Source organism: Sorghum bicolor, chromosome 4 (assembly GCF_000003195.3).
Source record: "Sorghum bicolor cultivar BTx623 chromosome 4, Sorghum_bicolor_NCBIv3, whole genome shotgun sequence".
Classification (NCBI taxonomy): Eukaryota; Viridiplantae; Streptophyta; class Magnoliopsida; order Poales; family Poaceae; genus Sorghum; species Sorghum bicolor.
The window spans coordinates 32,789,075-32,807,903 of NC_012873.2; the positions used below are offsets into that span (position 1 = coordinate 32,789,075).

General features: G+C 47.3%; 1 protein-coding gene across 2 annotated transcripts; it reads left to right on the plus strand.

The window, feature by feature from the left end:
* Positions 1,902-17,651, plus strand: LOC8077792 (AUGMIN subunit 6). Of its 2 annotated transcripts, none has more exons than XM_021459106.1 (13): positions 1,902-2,290; positions 2,391-2,447; positions 2,541-2,635; positions 9,811-9,961; positions 10,713-10,838; positions 10,932-11,091; positions 11,623-11,683; positions 11,772-12,039; positions 14,360-14,485; positions 15,810-15,965; positions 16,197-16,443; positions 16,580-17,032; positions 17,243-17,651. In XM_021459106.1, exons 1-13 carry the CDS (start codon positions 2,078-2,080, stop codon positions 17,281-17,283), a joined length of 2,154 nt encoding a protein of 717 aa, XP_021314781.1. In that variant the 5' UTR covers positions 1,902-2,077; the 3' UTR covers positions 17,284-17,651. The 2 variants fall into 2 exon arrangements, with proteins under 2 accessions (XP_021314781.1, XP_002452000.1); XM_002451955.2 differs by having other exon boundaries at positions 1,904-2,290; positions 16,200-16,443; positions 17,243-17,646.

The window sequence follows — 18,829 nt, forward strand, 5'->3', positions numbered from 1 at the left end:
TTTTAGGAACTAGCACTAAGTAGGTTTTATTAATTTCAGGGGTCATGAAAACTTTAGTGTAGAAATCGTATACCATGTGATAGACATCTTGACCAATCCAGGGCCAGGCTGATTTGTAGAACGCAGCATTGAGTCCATCAGGACCAGGAGAAGCGTTGCTTCTCATATGCTTGATTAGGGAGTGAAGTTCCTGCATCGTGGGAATGGAATTAGTGTACCTCATTAGTTCTTGATTTAGGTCGTCATTGTCAGCGCCTTCAGTTTGATTGGGAAGATTATCGGTGCAGGGGCTAAGACAATTAGAAGGATGAGCCCTGCTTGCTTGATCTGCATGAGCATGATGAGGAGTAGCTTGGACAGCAAAAATATCATAAAAGTAATTGGATAGAGTTTGAGCAAGTTGATCATGAGTAACCGATTCAGTACCATCGGGATTTTGCAGATAGGTTATTCGATTCTTCCTTGTTCTCTTTATGATAGCCTGGTGAAAGTAACTTGTATTACGGTCTCCAAGTTGCGCCCAGTTCTTTTTAGCGCGTTGAAGGTGGAAGTGTTCATCCTTCTCGATGAGTTGTTGATGCTGGCGAGTTAAACGTTCCTGCAGAGTATAATCTTGGAGAGAGGGGTGAAGGGATTGTGCTTGAAGAATACAATCCTCTATTCTATTTAATTGCTCATCAATTCTAGGTTTTTTGCGACGCCATTTCTTAAGATCAGTAGCAAGGAAACTAGTTTTGCGGTGAAAGGGTTTGTTAGCAGATTTGGCCCAACTATTTTTGGCAACAGAAGTATAGTCTTCCTCTAACAGCCACCAATTTTCAAAGCGAAAGGGTTTAGTAGTACTGCGGTGGTGAGAATCAAGTAAAGTAAGAATCGGAGTATGATCACTGTTTAACATGGGAAGATGGAAAACCGAAGTACGAGGATAAATCATACACCACTCAGCATTGGCAAAACAACGATCTAACCTTTGAAACGTAGGAGCAGACGTAAATCTTTTATTCGTCCACGTGTAAGCTGGCCGCTATAGCCAAGATCAAGAAAACCACAACGCTTAACAAGATCACAGAAAACATGAATACGCCGCATGTCTGGCCTACCCGGGCCATGCTTTTCATTAGGATGCATGATTTCGTTCATATCACCCATGCAGAACATAGGCAAGTTATGATAAGTCTGCACAAAATTTAACACTTGCATCCAGATGTGTTCTAAGAGACCATGATGGGGATCCCCAAAAACGCACACAAGCCCGAAGTGGTGGTTGTCTAACTTATTATTACAAACTGCGAAGATAAAGTGACGAGAGTGGTGAACATCATTTATACTAACATCGTGTTTCCAGATGAGCCAAAGGCCGCCAGAACGGCCTAGAGCAGGGACAGCCTGCAATCGATCTTGGCCGCACGTTTGGATTGAAGTCTGGGAAAAATATTTTGTAGCCCTTGATTTTAATAGAGACGACTTTTTGTGTATATTTTTTTTGGGTGCACAAGAGTTGGAGGATTCAGCGGGAGAAGTTTTATTCGGTGGACTTAGACCCTGTTTAGTTCCTCACCCAAAAATTTTCCATTCATCCCATCAAATCTTTGGACACATGTATGAAACATTAAATGTAGATAAAAAATAAACTAATTACACAGTTTAGTTGAAAATCGCGAGATGAATCTTTTAAGCCCAGTTATTCCATGATTAGCCTTAGGTGCTACAGTAACCCACATGTGCTAATGATAGATTAATTATGCTTAATAAATTTATCTTGCAGTTTCCTAACGAGCTATGTAATTTATTTTTTTATTAGTTTCTAAAAACCCATTCCGACATCCTTCCAACATAGCTGATGTGACATCTAAGAAATTTTCATCTCCAATATAAACAGGGCGTTAGTAATTTGAAGTGGCTCGACCGGGCCTGGCCGCTCGCCCCTCGGCTGGCCTTTTTTTCTTCTCCCTCTCCCCGCCTCCGCGAGATCTCACGGCACTGCCCTCCAATGGCGCCCTCCTCTCGGTAAACCTAGCCGCTCTACCCATCCGTACGCCCCAGGCCCCCACCCATCCCGTGGAGAGCAAGCGCAGCCATGGCGACGGATCGGGAGAAGGAGCGCGAGGCGGAGCTGGAGAACGCCATGTACACTAACTGCCTACTCCTAGGCCTCGATCCCGCCGTCCTTGGCTCCCCCTCCTCCCCGGCCGGCCGCGTCGGCCTCTTCCGTCACTCCAACCCCCGCCTTGGCGAGCAGCTCCTCTACTTCCTCCTCTCCTCGCTCCGCGGCCCCGCGCAGTCCGCGAAGGCAATCCGCTGGCTCTTCTCCAATTTCTGGTTCCCTTGTGTTTGCGGAACTTTTAGGGCTTTCCTGACCTTTGATTTGGTTCGGTTGGCATTTAAAACAGGATTTTGACAAGGTCTGGCCAATCTTCGACTCCGCCCAGTCCAGGGAGTTCAGGAAGGTGAGATTTCTGCAGTTTGCTTCACAGTTCTTTGGTTTATAGGTCCTGGTGTTTTGACGTTGATTGTCCTTTTGATGGTGATTGGTTGCTTAGATCGTTCAAGGGATCATCAGCGAGCTGGAGCAGCAGGGGGCACTGCCTCGGAGCAATTCTAGGGTCTCGTCGCTTGCCACATGCTGCGGACCGAGGTCAGTGGACCAGTGGACTACGCTGGGTGTCATTTGTTTTGGTCTGAAACTAGAGTAGATGTGACATAGGCTGTTTCTATCGAAGCGCATTCTCAACCAAATGTCATGTGGTGCTGGTTTCAAGATAAATAGTGAATGCTAATGCTCAGTACTTCTTCTCTACAATAGGATATATAAATTGCTGATGCTTAATAAGATGGATTTGCACTCAACTAATAGTAATTTTTTTTCTATGCTTGTTCACCTGACATAAGACAAATTATCCCAAACAATTTAGTCAAAATGCCATTAGGCGAATACACTATGTGCCCTTGACTCACCTGAGGGCTAAGGTACAAACACATAAAAATTGCACCAAGAGAAACACTAAGTGGACACCCAAAAGAAGAGTTATATAGGCCTCATATGTAAGCAGCTTCCATATTTTCTGTTCATCCTGTTATAATTGATCACAGGCCATGCTTGCTTTAACCCCTTGTTGTCACAATGGCTTGTTCAAAGAAGTAGAGTTAAGAGGAGCAATAAATGGGACAGGCAAAATGGCCAACTCAATATCAAATTTATACAATACTGGTGGGTGGTGGTATAGATCAAGTATAACAGATTTACAGATGGGATGGTAAACCTTTTAGTGCTAAAAATGCAGTGGCAGATAATTGACTCCCTTCTGAGAGAAGATGTTTTGTACCCCTTACTGACCTCACCGATAAATCCAAGCATATTTTAACAACTGTGGTTATCCCTCCTTTTCACACAACATGGTGAATTCCTGAGCTAGCATTTCTGTGCTCTGCTTCATGGAGTAATGTATTTGAATGAATTTCAACAATTTTGTAAAACTATGTCTGTTATGACCTTCAGTGACTCTTTAAGGATCTATGAGGTTTTGGATGTGGGCGTGCTTTCCTGCGTGCTGATGGATGTTGGCTGGTGGTTGTGGGCTGCAGTAGGCAGCACATGGTCCTTGTGTCACAGCATCCTTGACTGCTTTTAGGACAGCAGTTAGCATCTGTAGGACAACATCCTTGACTGCTTTTAGGACAGCAGTTAGCATCTGTAGGACAACATCTTAGACTAGCATCTTGGCATATGCTGGCTGGTTAGCAGCCCTATAAATATGTATCCCCAACCCCTCAGGTTGGCATAGCATTTTGTGAGAAATAAACCCAGAAAATTGCCTCAACTCTGTGTGCTATCCTCTCGATGAGAGCAAGGATCCTGCTCACACCTAGAGCAAGGATCCAGCGACTAACAAGTGGTATCAAGTGGTATCAGAGCCGTAGTATCCTATAGCCTAAGCATTTCCTGCTCAATCCCTTCTCCAGTCGAGCTACCTGCCTCGCAGCAGCCCTGGCTGGCAGCAGCAGCTGTTCCGGCTGCCTCTGCTCTCCGCGCAGCAGCGCGCCATGGCCGCAGAAGGGCAGTCTCAGCACTCGGGCACCTCGAGCGCGCGGCGTAGGCAGGAGGCCGACCTCGCTGCAGCAGAGGAGCGCAGGCGAGCAGCGGCAGCGACCGCTGCAGCAGCAGCGAGGGCGTCGAGGCTGGCCCAAGCGGAGCTGGCAGCAGCCAGAGTGGAGGTGGAGGCAGCAGCAGCAGCAGCTGCAGATGCAGCGCGTGCAGCGGCAGCGGAGGTTGAGGACCTGCGCAGCAGTCACAGCAGCTCCATCGCTGCTGATGACAGTGCTGACCCGGACCTAGAGCTGCTGGAGAGAGATGCAGCACGCCGGCGAGCGGCGCAGTGGGCAGCTGTGCACGCCCATGAGTGTGGACGCAGTCCAGACAGGCGTGGAGGCGCCGGCGGCGCTCCTAGAGGAGGCGCGCACGGCAACGGCAGTGGACGGGTCAAGGAAGAGCACGACCTTCGCAGGCTGTGTGGCTCTCTCTCCCCGGACCGGTAACGTGGTGGAGCCGGCGGCGCTCTTGGAGGAGGCGCACATGGCAACGGTGGTGGACGGGTCGAGGGAGAGCACGGCCTTCGTAGGCCGCGTGGCTCTCTCTCCCCGAACCGGTACCGTGGCTACCACGGGTACCAGGTTGTTGCCAGGGACGTTGGCCCTGGTGGTGGGTGGCCTACCCTCACCAAGACCAACTATGTTGAGTGGGCTGCGGTGATGAAGGTGAGACTTCAGGTGCTGCACATGTGGGAGGCAGTCCGGTACGGCGACGTCGACTACGACCAGGATCGACGGGGACTGAATGCCCTCATCGCTGCAGTCCCGACCGAGATGCAGTTCTCGCTTACCAGCAAGCGGACTGCCATGGAAGCTTGGGACGCCATTGCTGCAGCACGCATCGGCAGTGATTGCGCCCGCAAGTCCACATTGCAACAACTGCGCAAGGAGTGGGAGGACCTGGCCTTCAAGCCAGGTGAGGACGTTGATGATTTTGCTCTCCGTCTCAACACTTTGCTGCAGAAAGTGGTGCAGTTTGGTGACAACACCTATAGCGAGGAGAGAGTTGTCGAGAAGCTCTTCCGCTGCGTCCCCGAGAAGTACAGGCAGATGGCTCGCTCAATCGAGTCTCTGCTAGACCTCTCCATGATGTCGATCGAGGAGGCGATAGGTCGCCTCAAGGTCGTCGACAGTGACGAGCCACAACCCTCCTCGGGGCCCAAACTCCTTCTCACCCGGGAGCAGTGGGTTGCCAGGCAAGGTGACAAGAAGAAGGGGGAGCCTTCTTCTGCAGCAGCTAGCCGCAAGCGTGGCAAGCATGGCAAGTCACGCAAAGGCGCCCAGGCCGGGGCGCAAGGGCATGCCGACGTAGGCGCCCGCGGTGGTGCCCAGGGCGCCGCCACTGAAAAACCCAAGTCGGCACAAGATGACTGCTGCAACAACTGTGGTCGTGCTGGCCATTGGGCTAAGGACCGTAGGCAGCCACGACGCGCCCAGGCCCATGTCGCGCAGGCGGAGGAGCAGTAGCCAGCCCTGTTCATGACACATGCTAGCACCGAGCCACCCCTAGCAGCACCAGCTGCCACCTCGACGAGCCCAAGGCACACGCCCTCCTCAGCAGCGGGTCCGGTGGCAGCAACAAGATCGATGGGTGGTGCCTCGACACCGGCGCCACCAACCACATGATAGGCCGGCGGGAGTTCTTCTCCGAGCTCGATTCCGACGTTCGAGGCTCCGTCAAGTTCGGGGATGCCTCCGCCGTAGAGATCAAGGGCGCCGGCTCCGTAATCTTCGTCGCCAAGAACGGCGAGCATCGGCTGCTCACCGGCGTCTACTACATCCCTGCGCTGAGGAACTCCATCATCAGCTTGGGACAGCTGGATGAGAATGGCTCGCGCGTGGAGATCAAGGACGGCGTGCTTCGCATTTGGGATCCTCGTCACCGACTTCTCGCCAAGGTGAACATGGGGAGCAACCGCCTCTACGTTCTTCACGTACAGGTGGCACAACCCTTTTGTCTTGCAGCTCGGCAGGACGATGAAGCCTGGCGGTGGCACGGGCGCTTTGGGCACCTCAACTTCGAGGCCCTGAAGTAGCTCGGCAACAAGGAGATGGTGCAGGGCATGCCGTGCGTCGACCATGTGGAGCAGTTGTGCGACACCTACGTCCCCGCCAAGCAAGCTTCCGCGCCAAGGAGAAGCTAGAGCTCGTGCATGGCGACCTTTGTGGCCCCGTGACATCCGCTACACCTGGAGGACGACGCTACTTCCTCCTCGTCGACGACGCGTCCCGCTATATGTGGGCTGTCCTCCTCGACACCAAGGGGGCAGCCGCGGACGCCATCAAGCACCACCAAGCTGCTGCGGAGGAGTGCGGCCGCAAGCTTCGGGTGCTGCGCATGGACAACGGCGGCGAGTTCACGGCGGCTGAGTTCGCGGCGCACTACGTCGACGAGGGGATCCAGCGCCACTTCACCGCGCCGTACACCCCGCAGCAAAACGGCGTCGTTGAACGCCGCAACCAGACGGTGGTCGCCACCACCTGCGCCCTCCTCAAGCAGAGAGGGATGCCAGCGATCTACTGGAGGAGAGGTGGTGATGACCATTGTCCATCTCAACCGCTCGCCCACCAAGGTGCTTGACGGCATGACGCCGTACGAGGCCTGGCACGGGCGCAAGCCGGTGGTGAGCCACCTCTGCGTCTTCGGCTGTCTGGCGTTCGCCAAGGAGCTCACTCACGTCGGCAAGCTCGACGACCGGAGCACTCCAGGAGTGTTCATCGGCTATGCGGAGGGCGCCAAGGCCTACCGCATCCTCGACCCTACGACACAGCGTGTCCGCATATCCCGGGACGTCGTGTTCGATGAAGGGCGAGGCTGGACTTGGGACAAGGCAGTGGCCGACGGCTCGGCCTCGACCCTCAGGGACTTCGTCATCGACTACGTCCACCTGGAGGGAGCCGGGGGAGCTAGCAGCTCGTCCTCACCGAGCTCGCCCTCCTCGGCACTCGGCTCGCCATCCGCTTCAGCGAGCCCACCACCACCGGCTACACCACGCACTCCTGCACCGGCTCCCCACTCTCCTACACCGGCGCCGCCATCTCCAAGGTCGGCACCAACAGCTTTGGCCCGTCAGCATCCAGTGGAGTTCGCCACTCCACTGTCCAGCGACGAGGACCGCGTCGACGCCTACCACGAAGATGAGCCTCTATGCTACCGCACCATGGACAACATTCTTGGTAACCAACGTGTCCCTGGGTTAGCGGTACACGACTTCGAGGTGGAGCTGCACCTGGCACACGAGGATGGTGAGCCTCGCTACTTCGCTGAGGCGGAGGGAGACGCGGCATGGCGTGCCGCGATGCAGCAGGAGATGGACGCGGTCGAGCAGAACCGCACTTGGGAGCTCGCTGATCTCCCTCGTGGTCACCGCACGATCACCCTTAAGTGGGTGTTCAAGCTGAAGAGGGATGAAGTCGGTGCCATCGTCAAGCACAAGGCTCGCTTGGTGGCATGAGGCTTCGTGCAGCAGGAGGGGGTCGACTTCGACGACGCCTTCGCCCCCGTAGCATGGATGGAGTCCGTGCGACTTCTCCTTGCGCTAGCTGCCCAGGAGGGCTGGCGTGTCCATCACATGGATGTCAAGTCGGCGTTCCTTAACGGTGACTTGAAGGAGGAGGTCTACGTGCACCAGCCGCCAAGATTTGTGATTCCCGGCAAGGAAGGCAAGGTGCTTCATCTGCGCAAGGCCCTCTATGGCTTGCGGCAGGCACCGAGGGCGTGGAATGCCAAACTGGATTCCACGCTGAAGGGGATGGGCTTCGAGCAAAGCCCGCACGAGGCGGCCATCTACCGGCGGGGCAGTGGACGAAAGGCCGTGTTGGTGGGTGTCTACGTCGACGATCTTGTGATCACCGGCACCGAGGAGGTGGAGATCGAGGCATTCAAGGAGAATGAGGGCGACCTTCCAGATGAGCGACTTGGGCCCTCTCTCCTTCTACCTGGGGATCGAGGTCCACCAGGACAGCTCCGGCACCTCTCTCCGCCAGGCAGCCTACGCCAAGCGCATTGTGGAGCTGGGCGGTCTCACCGGCTGCAACCCAGCCCACACACCTATGGAGGAGAGGCTGAGGCTGAGTCGGGAGAGTACGGAGGAAGAGGTGGACGCGACGCAGTACCGGCGCATTGTGGGCAGCCTTCGCTACCTTGTCCACACGCGACCGGACTTGGCGTTCGCCGTCGGCTACGTCAGCCGGTTCATGCAGCGACCGATGACGGAGCACCAGCAGGCCGTGAAGAGGATCCTCCGCTACGTCGCGGGTACCTCCGACTATGGTTTGCACCACCCGAGGTGCCCTGGTGCGGCACATTTCATCGGGTACAGTGACAACGACCACGCCAGCGACATCGACACAAGCAAGAGCACCAGCAGGACACTCTTCTTCCTCGGCAAGTGTCCAATCAGCTGGCAGTCGGTCAAGCAGCAGGTGGTGGCTCTGTCCAGCTGCGAGGCAGAATACATCGCAGCCACTACCGCTTCTACTCAGGCTCTGTGGCTGGCTCGGCTGCTTGGCGATCTCCTTGGCAGAGACGCAGAGGCAGTGGAGCTCAGGGTGGACAGCAAGTCCGCCTTGGCCTTGGCGAAGAATCCAGTCTTCCATGAGCGCAGCAAGCACATCCGGGTGAGGTACCACTTCATCAGGAGCTGCCTGGAGGAAGGGAGCGTTCGGGCCAACTACATCAACACCCAAGACCAGCTCGCTGACTTTCTGACCAAGTCCCTTGGGCGAATCAAGTTCCAGGAACTTCGCGCCAGGATCGGGATGGCTCAGATACCCCACAAGGAGCCACACAAGACTTAGGGGGAGAATGATGGATAAGTCTCTGTTGGCTGGTGGTTGTGGGCTGCAGTAGGCAGCACATGGTCCTTGTGTCACAGCATCCTTGACTGCTTTTAGGACAGCAGTTAGCATCTGTAGGACAGCATCTTTGACTGCTTTTAGGACAACAGTTAGCATCTGTAGGACAGCATCTTAGACTAGCATCTTAGACTAGCATCTTGGCATATGCTGGCTGGTTAGCAGCCCTATAAATATGTATCCCCAACCCCTCAGGTTGGCATAGCATTGTGTGAGAAATAAACTCAGAAAATTGCCTCAACTCTGTGTGCTATCCTCTCGATGAGAGTAAGGATCCTGCTCACACCTAGAGCAAGGATCCAGCGACTAACACGTGCAACTTTGAAAACAATTTTTATATGAATGTGTTAGGGAAAAGGCGCATATTAGTTCTTTAAATATATTGCGGAATGAATATAATGATATAATGTCTACACAACCAATTTAGATATTGTTTATATATGGTCCTACACATTTTTGGACTAATCACAATGCAAATTGAGCCTAGTGCGCTTGCATTGTATTTTGTCATGGTGTGATGCGGGTTTGGGTGCTCTAAATACTTGTTAGCTAGCTAGAAAATATCCATGGCGTTTTTATGGTGGGTGCTGGCATACTGCAGCTTGGATTTGGTTTGAGTCATGCTTGGGAAACTGGATGTGGTTTAAAATAAATTTGTTTCGCAATGATGAATGTAGAGATCATGTGGCAAATATTTACAATATGAAGTGACTGCAAGTGATGAACTGTGCAGTTCTTACTTTTAGAAAAAAAAGCTGTCCAACAGATATCTGCAAAGAGCAAAGTACATTTTGTTCTTGGAGATCAAATTACTTGGCATGCTTTCAGATTTTAACCATAACTTTTGCATTCCCTACATTGATGCAGATTTGTTGAGCTTTTGTGGCAACTCTCTGTACATGCCCTGAGAGAAGTCCACAGGAGAACATTTGCAGCTGATGTTGCATCAAATCCACTACCTGCAGCACTAACAGATGTTTCTTATCTTCATGCTGCTTCTTTACTCCCAGTAACCAAGGCAAGAATGTCTGATTCCTGAATCTTTTGAACTGTTGATATTGTTTTTTTTTTTCAAATCATTTTGACGACTTGTTCTAAAAGGCCGATCATTTGTAGACAGAGCTCCAATTCTAAAAGTATTACTTCTTCTTTTTTTGTAAAGAGGGCTGTCCACATACCTAAGTGATATAGTATTTGATATATATTTGATGGAATTATGTCAAAATTCTACTTATTAGATAGATCAATACTTAAATTTTGAGCCTCATAGGTTTGTGTATCAGTCAAACATTGTGAAAAGGAAGGAGGTAGCGTCGATGAAGCATTTTAGCCCTGTGAGGAATGTTTGTATACTCCTGCAAGCTTGAATACTTTGGGCACCTTGTATGAGGTTAAATTTTGGGAAATTTTTATGCATGGTTAGTAACTGAGGAGAAAGCATGTGTGGTGAATAATTGAGAGAAGTGACATACATGAAGCTATGGCTTTGCATGTCTTAATTGAAATAAAAATTGCTTATTCATATGCTTATTATAGTGACATAAGAGGGGTAAGCCAATTTGACTGTTTGTTATGGTTGAGGTTTTGCCTTCTAGCTGTAATGAATTCAGCTATGATTTTGAATTTTGATGTTTCAGAAGCCTAGGAGGCACAAATAGTAAATTTACGCCTCTCCAAGCGATTTTGTACACTAGTCCATGTTTCATGTTTGAATTAATGAATTCTATGTTTAACATTTTTCTTGTGCATTGATGGGGTATTCCTAACAGGCAAGAATAGCTCTGGAGAGGCGTAAATTTCTTAAAAATGCAAACATAGCTGTTCAGAGGCAAACGACATGGTCAAATTTGGCCCATGAGATGACAGCTGAGTTCCGAAGTCTATGTGCTGAAGAGGTACACGATAACTTCTATAGAGTCTATTTAAGATATGTGCTGCATACTTATCCATTTTTTCTTATTCTTATTGTCTCCATTTGGATTTTTTAGGCATATTTGCAGCAAGAGCTAGAGAAACTACAAGATATGAGAAACAAAGCAAAACTTGAAGGCGAACTCTGGGATGAACAGCTCTCAGGCTCATCTGGGCAGAACTCTCATTTGGTTTCTAAGGCAACTCGTCTTTGGGAATCAATATTGGCTCGCAAAGGTAGACATAGTAAAGTGCCATTACCAGAATATGCTGTTCAAATGTGGACTAAATGAATCACATACGTAAAAATGAGTTTTGGGTTAATTGACACAGCAGGTATACAGCATACTGGCATGTGGTATTTACTCAGTAAAATTTTCCTACTTTAGGATATTCAGGTGGTTTGTTAAAACAAAATGGCTCCTATTCAGGAGTTATTGCATTCTTTGCCGCTACTGTAAAACTGCAGCGTTATACTTGCTCTATTTGAAGTTAGTAGGATATTTCATTTCATTAGGACAGATTTTGATCAACGGTTATTCTATTAATATGTCACTTATGTGATGTAGAACCATAATCATGATTATTTTTCAAATGTGAATCTAAGAAAGCAATTATTCGACAAATGCTTGTCCTAATGAAATGAAATATGCCTACTAATTTCAAACACAGGAGTTATCATTGTTGAAAAATATATTTCTTTGATACAGTGTTGTAAGTTCCAGTGGTAATCTTGATTCCAGATTTTCATTGCTACCATTCTTGCAGGCCAGCATGAGGTTTTAGCTTCTGGACCAATTGAAGATCTTATAGCACATCGGGAGCACAGGTGTTCTCTACTTAACTTCCATTGAACTCTGCAGTTCGATACAGTGTTATACTTATTATATCATTTCTAATATTCTGTATTCTATTAGATACCGGATATCAGGATCACAGTTACTAGCAGCGATGGATATGAGTTCAAGTGTTCCACATTCTGAGTTACTATCATCTCGAGCTGGCGAAACTTCTCCAATTTTGGGCAAGCAGGAACAGATTTCTCAGCTATTCCAAGGAAAGGAAGAAGCCCTTTCAAGATCAGATGATAGGAATGGACGTACTCAACAAACTGTTGATGTAGCTGAAATTCTTCGCCGCTGGACTCATGCTTTACAGCGTATTCATAAACAATCTCTTCATTTGGTAAGATATTACTTTATTTGTTTTATTTTATCTGGCAGTACATCAGAGTGACATTGCTGAATTCCTTTTTTTTAATCATATGTCCTATATGCATCATGCTTCAGCATTATCAACCCCTAGTTTTCCTAATGCTTGCATTGTAATATGTTTGCTTTGCTTTTTTGCAATATCACAGTGAATTTCATTTACATTGCTCGTGGGAGCATTGCATGGCATGCCACAAACTAATCCTTGTACAGAATTATAGCTTAATTAGACAATTAGTGTGTGTTTGGTTGGGGGATGATGGGGGATGGGATGGGGCGATACCAGATTTGGTGCTGTTTGGTTACAAGACGACTGGGGCTGTCCCTGAGCGGATTGGGAAGTCCTCTACGGACAGCGTCATTGTCCGTTGCTGTCTTCCCGCACTTGAGCTCGCGGTTCGGAGCTCACCGTGATGGGGTCAGGGCCTGAGCTCGTGGCATCCTTGTCTTCCCCGTGCTGGAGCTCGTGAGGGAGAGGGCCGAGCTTGCCACATCCTCGTCTTCCCTGTGCACGAGCACGTGGCGGCCTCATCCAGGCGGCATGGCGCAGCGCAGCGGAGCTCTGAGTGGTGCAATGCGTAGGGAAGGGGCTCCGGGCGGCATAGTGTGTGTGGAAGGGGCTTTGGTTGGCACGGTGTGTGAGGAAGGTGCTTGTGCGGTGCGTGAAGGAATTCGCGGTGGCAGGGGCATCATGGTGGCTATGCCGCTCAGTCTTGGGAGGAAGATATTTTTGTATATAAAACTAAAAGAGAAGAATGGTGAGAGATTGACATGTTGGTCCCATGGAATAGAGGTGGGTCTCAATACAACAGTGAGCAACGGTGGCAAATACCCCATCCAACCCAGGAACCGTCCTATCCCCTCAACCAAACAGCAAACAGGGATGGTCTGTCCCTAAAAACTGGGTTGGTTCCATCCCATCCCATCATGGCCCCGAACCAAATACACGCTTAATAGACAACTTATGGTAGATGTCATCTGTAGTGTTGACAATACTTCAACGGTTTAATCCCATTTTGACTACTTGAAATTTCTTTTTCTTTGGCATCCAAACTGCTAGAGGTATTCAATTCAATCTAAACATATCTATTACACATTGTTTCAGGACTATTACACCATGAAATTCTATTCCCTCCATCCCAAATTATAAGCCATTCCAACTTTCTTGGGGAGTCAAAGCATCTCCTGTTTGACCAAATTTATATAATAAAACAATAACATTTATGATACCAACTAAGTGTCATTAGATTCTTCATTAATATTATTTTAACAGTAATACCTATTTGATGTCATAAATCTTTGTAATTCTCTATATAATTTTGGTCAAACTTGAGATGCTTTCACTCTCCAAGAAAGTTGCAATGACTGGCCTTGTTTAGTTCCCAAAAAATTTTGCAAAATTTTTCCGATTCCCCGTCACATCGAATCTTTAGACGCATGCATGGAGTATTAAATATAGACGAAAATAAAAACTAATTGCACAGTTTGGTCGAAATTGATGAGACAAATCTTTTGATCCTAGTTAGTCCATGATTAGATAATATTTGTCAAATACAAACGAAAGTGTCACTATTCATATTTTGCAAAATAATTTGGAAGTAAACAAGGCCTTATAGTTTGGATGAAGTATTAATTAATGAAATTACGATATGTGCATGGTGGCTTAGGGGTATTACTGGACACAAAAGATTCACCCAATATTCTATCCTATATTTTTTTTTTCCTCAGATGCATTTTTTCGTCTTGTATCCTGTTTAATATTTTTATTTTGGATTCAGAGCGGATAGTGACACAAGGTTTCAATTGAACAGACAGAAATCATTAACTCCATTTGGACTAGAGCAAAATACATTGAACAATATCAGGGCTGTAATTAGAATGTACAATGAAAGTGTAAGAACAGTATATGTAGCTAGTTAGTTTCATATAACTTGCATAAGCATATGAGCTATGATTCATATATGAATTTATTGTAGTACAATTCATACAGTTAGTAAAATGGCTTAATGCTCGATAGATCATAAAACCAACATATAACACATTATGAAATGTTATGTAAAATTTATAGACTAAAGAAATGGGGATGTGTAAGGCTGCTCAGCTGAGCCTTATTGCATTATGACAAGGTATTCCTGCATATGCTCCCCCGATATATCAGATGCATATAAGCACTGTATTGCATTCGATATGCATCATATGCTAATGTTGTGACTTCCTGGTATATCTGTGCATTCTTCTTTGAACCAAACTACATATTTGTTGAGCTGATGTCCAGCTTTCTACTAATTTGATAGGCCAAAGCGAATGATGGAGAGGGGCCTGACTTACTGAGGAGTGCACTCGACGGAGAGGCCAGTACTCATTCTGATTCGTTAACTGCAACATTAGCTGAACATCGCCAGCATTTAGTCAGTATACAGGTAACAACCTCCATGCAATAATAAAACTTGTCAGTTTATCTGTTATGACCGTTGTCACGTACGAACGCCGGAAGTGCCCACATGGCTAGATATATGCTTGCCCAGCAGGAGGCCACAGGCTCAAGGAGATATTTTATTCGTTTATTTTCCATTGGTTTTTCCACAAATATAGGATATTGGATCATAGATTGGTTTGTTAGGAGCAAGGTTACTGTTAGAGTATGTCAGAGGCATATTGGGCCTGGGCTGGCTGGGTAGCCCATTAGTGGTAGGGTTAATTAGAGATAAGAGTCGCTTGCTTAGGAGTCTAAGGAAGCCTTGCTTGGGAGTCTATATAAGGAGAGGAGATGTATCAATCTTATAAAGCAAGAATTAAGAAGGAAAACCCTTCCCTCTTGCCCGGCCGTGGGCAAGGCCCCCGGCCGGCCTCCTCTCGCCCTCGCAGCCCTAGCTGCCGCCACAACATCCGGCGTGAACAGGACCCGCGGGTACTGTAGCACGCAAGCACCAGTTGCTTCCCCATCTCACCCCCTCAATCCTGGCTGTCACATAACAGTTACATTAGGCACTGTGTGCTCCCTAGGCGGTCACCCACCACCTAGAGCATAAGCGAGCCTACACAAGCCCCTAGTCATTTTAAGGCGTTTTTCTATGCATTTTGTACAAATACATATGTTACATAGAAAATAAAAGAATAAACAGCAGAACAGTGGGCTTAGATTAGACAGAGAAGCCCGTCTAAGAGTATTCCCCACCTTACCCAGTCCAACCTCATCCATCTGCCTAGTTCCAGCCGCATTCCTTTGCTCGTGCTTATCACCTCTGCCTCCTTCTGGTTGCACTTATCACCCGCCGCCCTTGCCTCTTCCTGATCGCGCTCGTCGTCGATGCCTCTGCTTGCCCTCCTTTGGCCTCCGCTGCTTCTGCCCACCCTCCTGGCCTCCCCACATCGCCTGTCGCTTGCCGCCTCGACAATGCCTATGGCTTGCCTCCTGCCAGCCGCACCTGCCTCTAGCCTCCTCCCGACCGCGCCTGCCTCCACCGCAACCCGCCGTCCTCCCTCATGCAGCGCGGCTCTGGATCTGGGGTCACACCGCCTATCCTCTGCCTAGCCCCTTAGGCGAGGCGGGGTGCCCCTGTGCCTAGTGCTTAAGTGCGCCTAGGCGAGAGCCTAATAGCACCTTGTGGAACACTGGTTACGAGGGGATAAATGTGTGGAACTTTTGATGGAGGAAATTTAGCGGAGCAACAGATTTTACTAGTGAATGGTTCAACAGTATTTGATTGGTTTTTTTAATATTTGGCTGTTGTTTCCTTTGTCTAGGGTCTAATTAATCAACTGAAGGAGGCTATTCCGGCAATGCAGCAGTCTATTGATGAACTCTCAGAAGAAGTGAATAGTGTATCTATTAACTCCATGGATCAATTGAACTCGAGGCTACCACTGTCAGTACAAAACGCAGGGCTTGGAAGATCTGAAGTAAGAATAGAAAGTTTTAACTAATAGGCTGTTTTGTTTATGATGATTTACCCACTGTTGAAGTAGGGTATCAACATATAGCAGCTATGGCTGAACAATACCTTTTTTGTGTGAAGCAGTATCAGATTTCTATATTGTTATATCAGGCATGTACATTTATCAAGCATAAAATATTGCTACATCAGGCATGCACATTGATTCTGCTGCTTTCTGACCACACCCACATTTAAGCAGGAAAGAAGCAGTGAAGTTTCGGAGATCAGTTCTAAGCTCTCTTCTACACACTTGGACAAGCCTGGGGGCAGTCCTGCTCTAAAGCTACCCCCATTATTTAGTCTGACTCCAAGTTCTTCTGGAAAAGGAACACAGACGCAAAAACGGAATGCGCTGGCTCGTCAACCTAGTCAGGAGATCACATCAGAAGAGAAAACACTTACCATCCCCTCAACTAAAGATCAAATGAATGGTTCAATGCATGGTATTTCTATCTTACTCTTCAGTTTTTTCATTTTATCCTTGTACTCTATGTCCTTCTGTTTTCTTACTATAGATACAGAAAGTGAAGTGTTTTCATGAATCATTGAATTGTTTTGGTTAATATGGTCTTTTCGCAGAAAATGATGACTATTCTGCTCATGACATTAGACGTTCTATTCGTGAAGCTGCTTTATCAAAGCCATTGAGGAATACAGAGAGGCCACAAGATAAAAATAGTGATGATGCTTCAGAGCACTTCTTTATTCCGCTGTCAACTGGTGCTGCAAAGAAGGATATGGATTCAGTGACAAATGGACATAACCGAAGATTAGGCTTGTTGCCATCTCAGATGAAGTTCTCAAAGAGCACAAGTGGCATTTACTACAATGCGGATAGCCCAATATACACAAGTCCAGTTCTGTTAAGTGAACTGAATGGGCATGATTCGATCAGTGCCATGAGTTTTCTTGACCCGGCTGGTGGTCTGGCACATCAGTCCTTTCTCACTGATGATGCTCTGGATCAAGTATTCTCCCCTCCTCTATTATTGGAATCTTCGTTGTTTCACGATGCAGACGAGGACCTACTTGGTAAGTATTAAACTCGATCGATTTTTATTTTGGGAAGTAATTATGTACTTCTATAAGCTTTCATGATTAAATTTCGTTAGTCCTCAACAGCCATGCCCTATATTTCAATTTCATCATTAGATATGATTATGGATAATGTTTCTAGGAACCCATTGTGTCTCTACTGAGAATTTTTTTTCCAAACTGACCAATATGTTCCTTGCTTTTCAGCACCATTGTCAGAGACTGAGGCAGCATTAATGGAACATTAAGCTTCACATGTACACTATGTAATATTTTGACCACTGGCTGGACACAGCCCGGAGGTTCTTGTGGCTTATGTTTGTCTTATTGAGGATATATTCGGCTAGTTGCTTGCGAGTGCAACCAGGTTGAGATACAGGTGCTTCCGCACCAGAATTTGGGTGGGTTCTATTGCGGGGGATAAGTTGACTATTGATGTGGGGAAAGGTGATATAGCTGCTGGTGTTTTTTCTCTGGACAAGGCTATAGATGCCGGTGTTGTACCAAGGGTAGTGTGCACAGTAGGAAAGCTCAATCTTGTATATTTAGTTACTCTACATCAGCTGTATTTGTGCTGTAATAATCTATCGACCTGCTCAAGTTTGTTTGTTGCTGTGCTAGCTGCGTCCTGCTGAGTTAATCACAGTTAAGAAAGTGCAAATCATAAATCTAATGTGGTGGAGCAAATGGGGACAACACTGGCAGGTTACTTACTCCTTTGGTCCCCCCCCCCCCCCCCCAACACACGCACACCCACCCACACCCAAAAAAAAGGCAATGCAATTATAGGATTGGTGCCACAAGGTCAGTTTGACAAAATGTATAGTGAACAATATTAATATTTATGTCGTTAAATAAGTTTATTATGACAATACATTACATAATTAATCTAATGTTATTTATTTTGTATTATAAATGTTAGTAGTTTTTAATATAATTTTGGTCATAATTTAAATCAGTTAACTTGAAATATGTGAATTGCATTTTTTTTGGATGGAGATAGTACTATTGTGTAAGGGCTAACTTTAGCAATGGCTCCTAAAATAGGGTTTCTAGGGATTTGAGGTGTAACACCCTAGAATGGTGTTTGAAAGTATTACTACATAATAATTATTAACCTATAAAACTTTAAAGGGTGATGACTTAAATTGTTCATTGTGACTAAGGACCAACCTAACTTGGGTACTTTGTCTTCCTAAGTGTGCAGGATTTCGTGGAACGACGAAACCTTTGCCACGAACTAGTTGCTGTCGAGTTGGAAATTAAATTTATAATTCGATGGACACTTCACGGAAGTACTCAATGCTATGCTTAAGTGTACTTATCCTAAGGACGGACTTGTCACGACCCATGGTTGTTTTCACTGAAACCTTTGGACAGAATGTTGAAGAACGCCTTTTGCTGTGGTGCAGAGAACGCGGAAGCAACAAACATCGTCTAAGTGGAACAATAAATTAATTCTTCTATGATGACATAAACAAAGACATCATCAAAAATAACCAGCAAACCTCAGGTGTTTATTACTATGTGAGGAAAGACTCAGACAACTACTAATTTATTTCAACAAATATGTTTGTTCGAAGTATATGTCAACAAGTGTGCACTCATGCTGCTACTCCCCATGATATGAACCCGTTAGGGTTTTTATGTGATCTTTCGATGAGAGACGTGGGATAATTCAATTGTTGAATAGAGATGATGTTCACGACCTGACTACAGCCTTCCAAGACCACGTCTTAGCAATCGATACACCACTCTCAATGGCTGTTACGATCTTGTGGAGCGCGACACCAA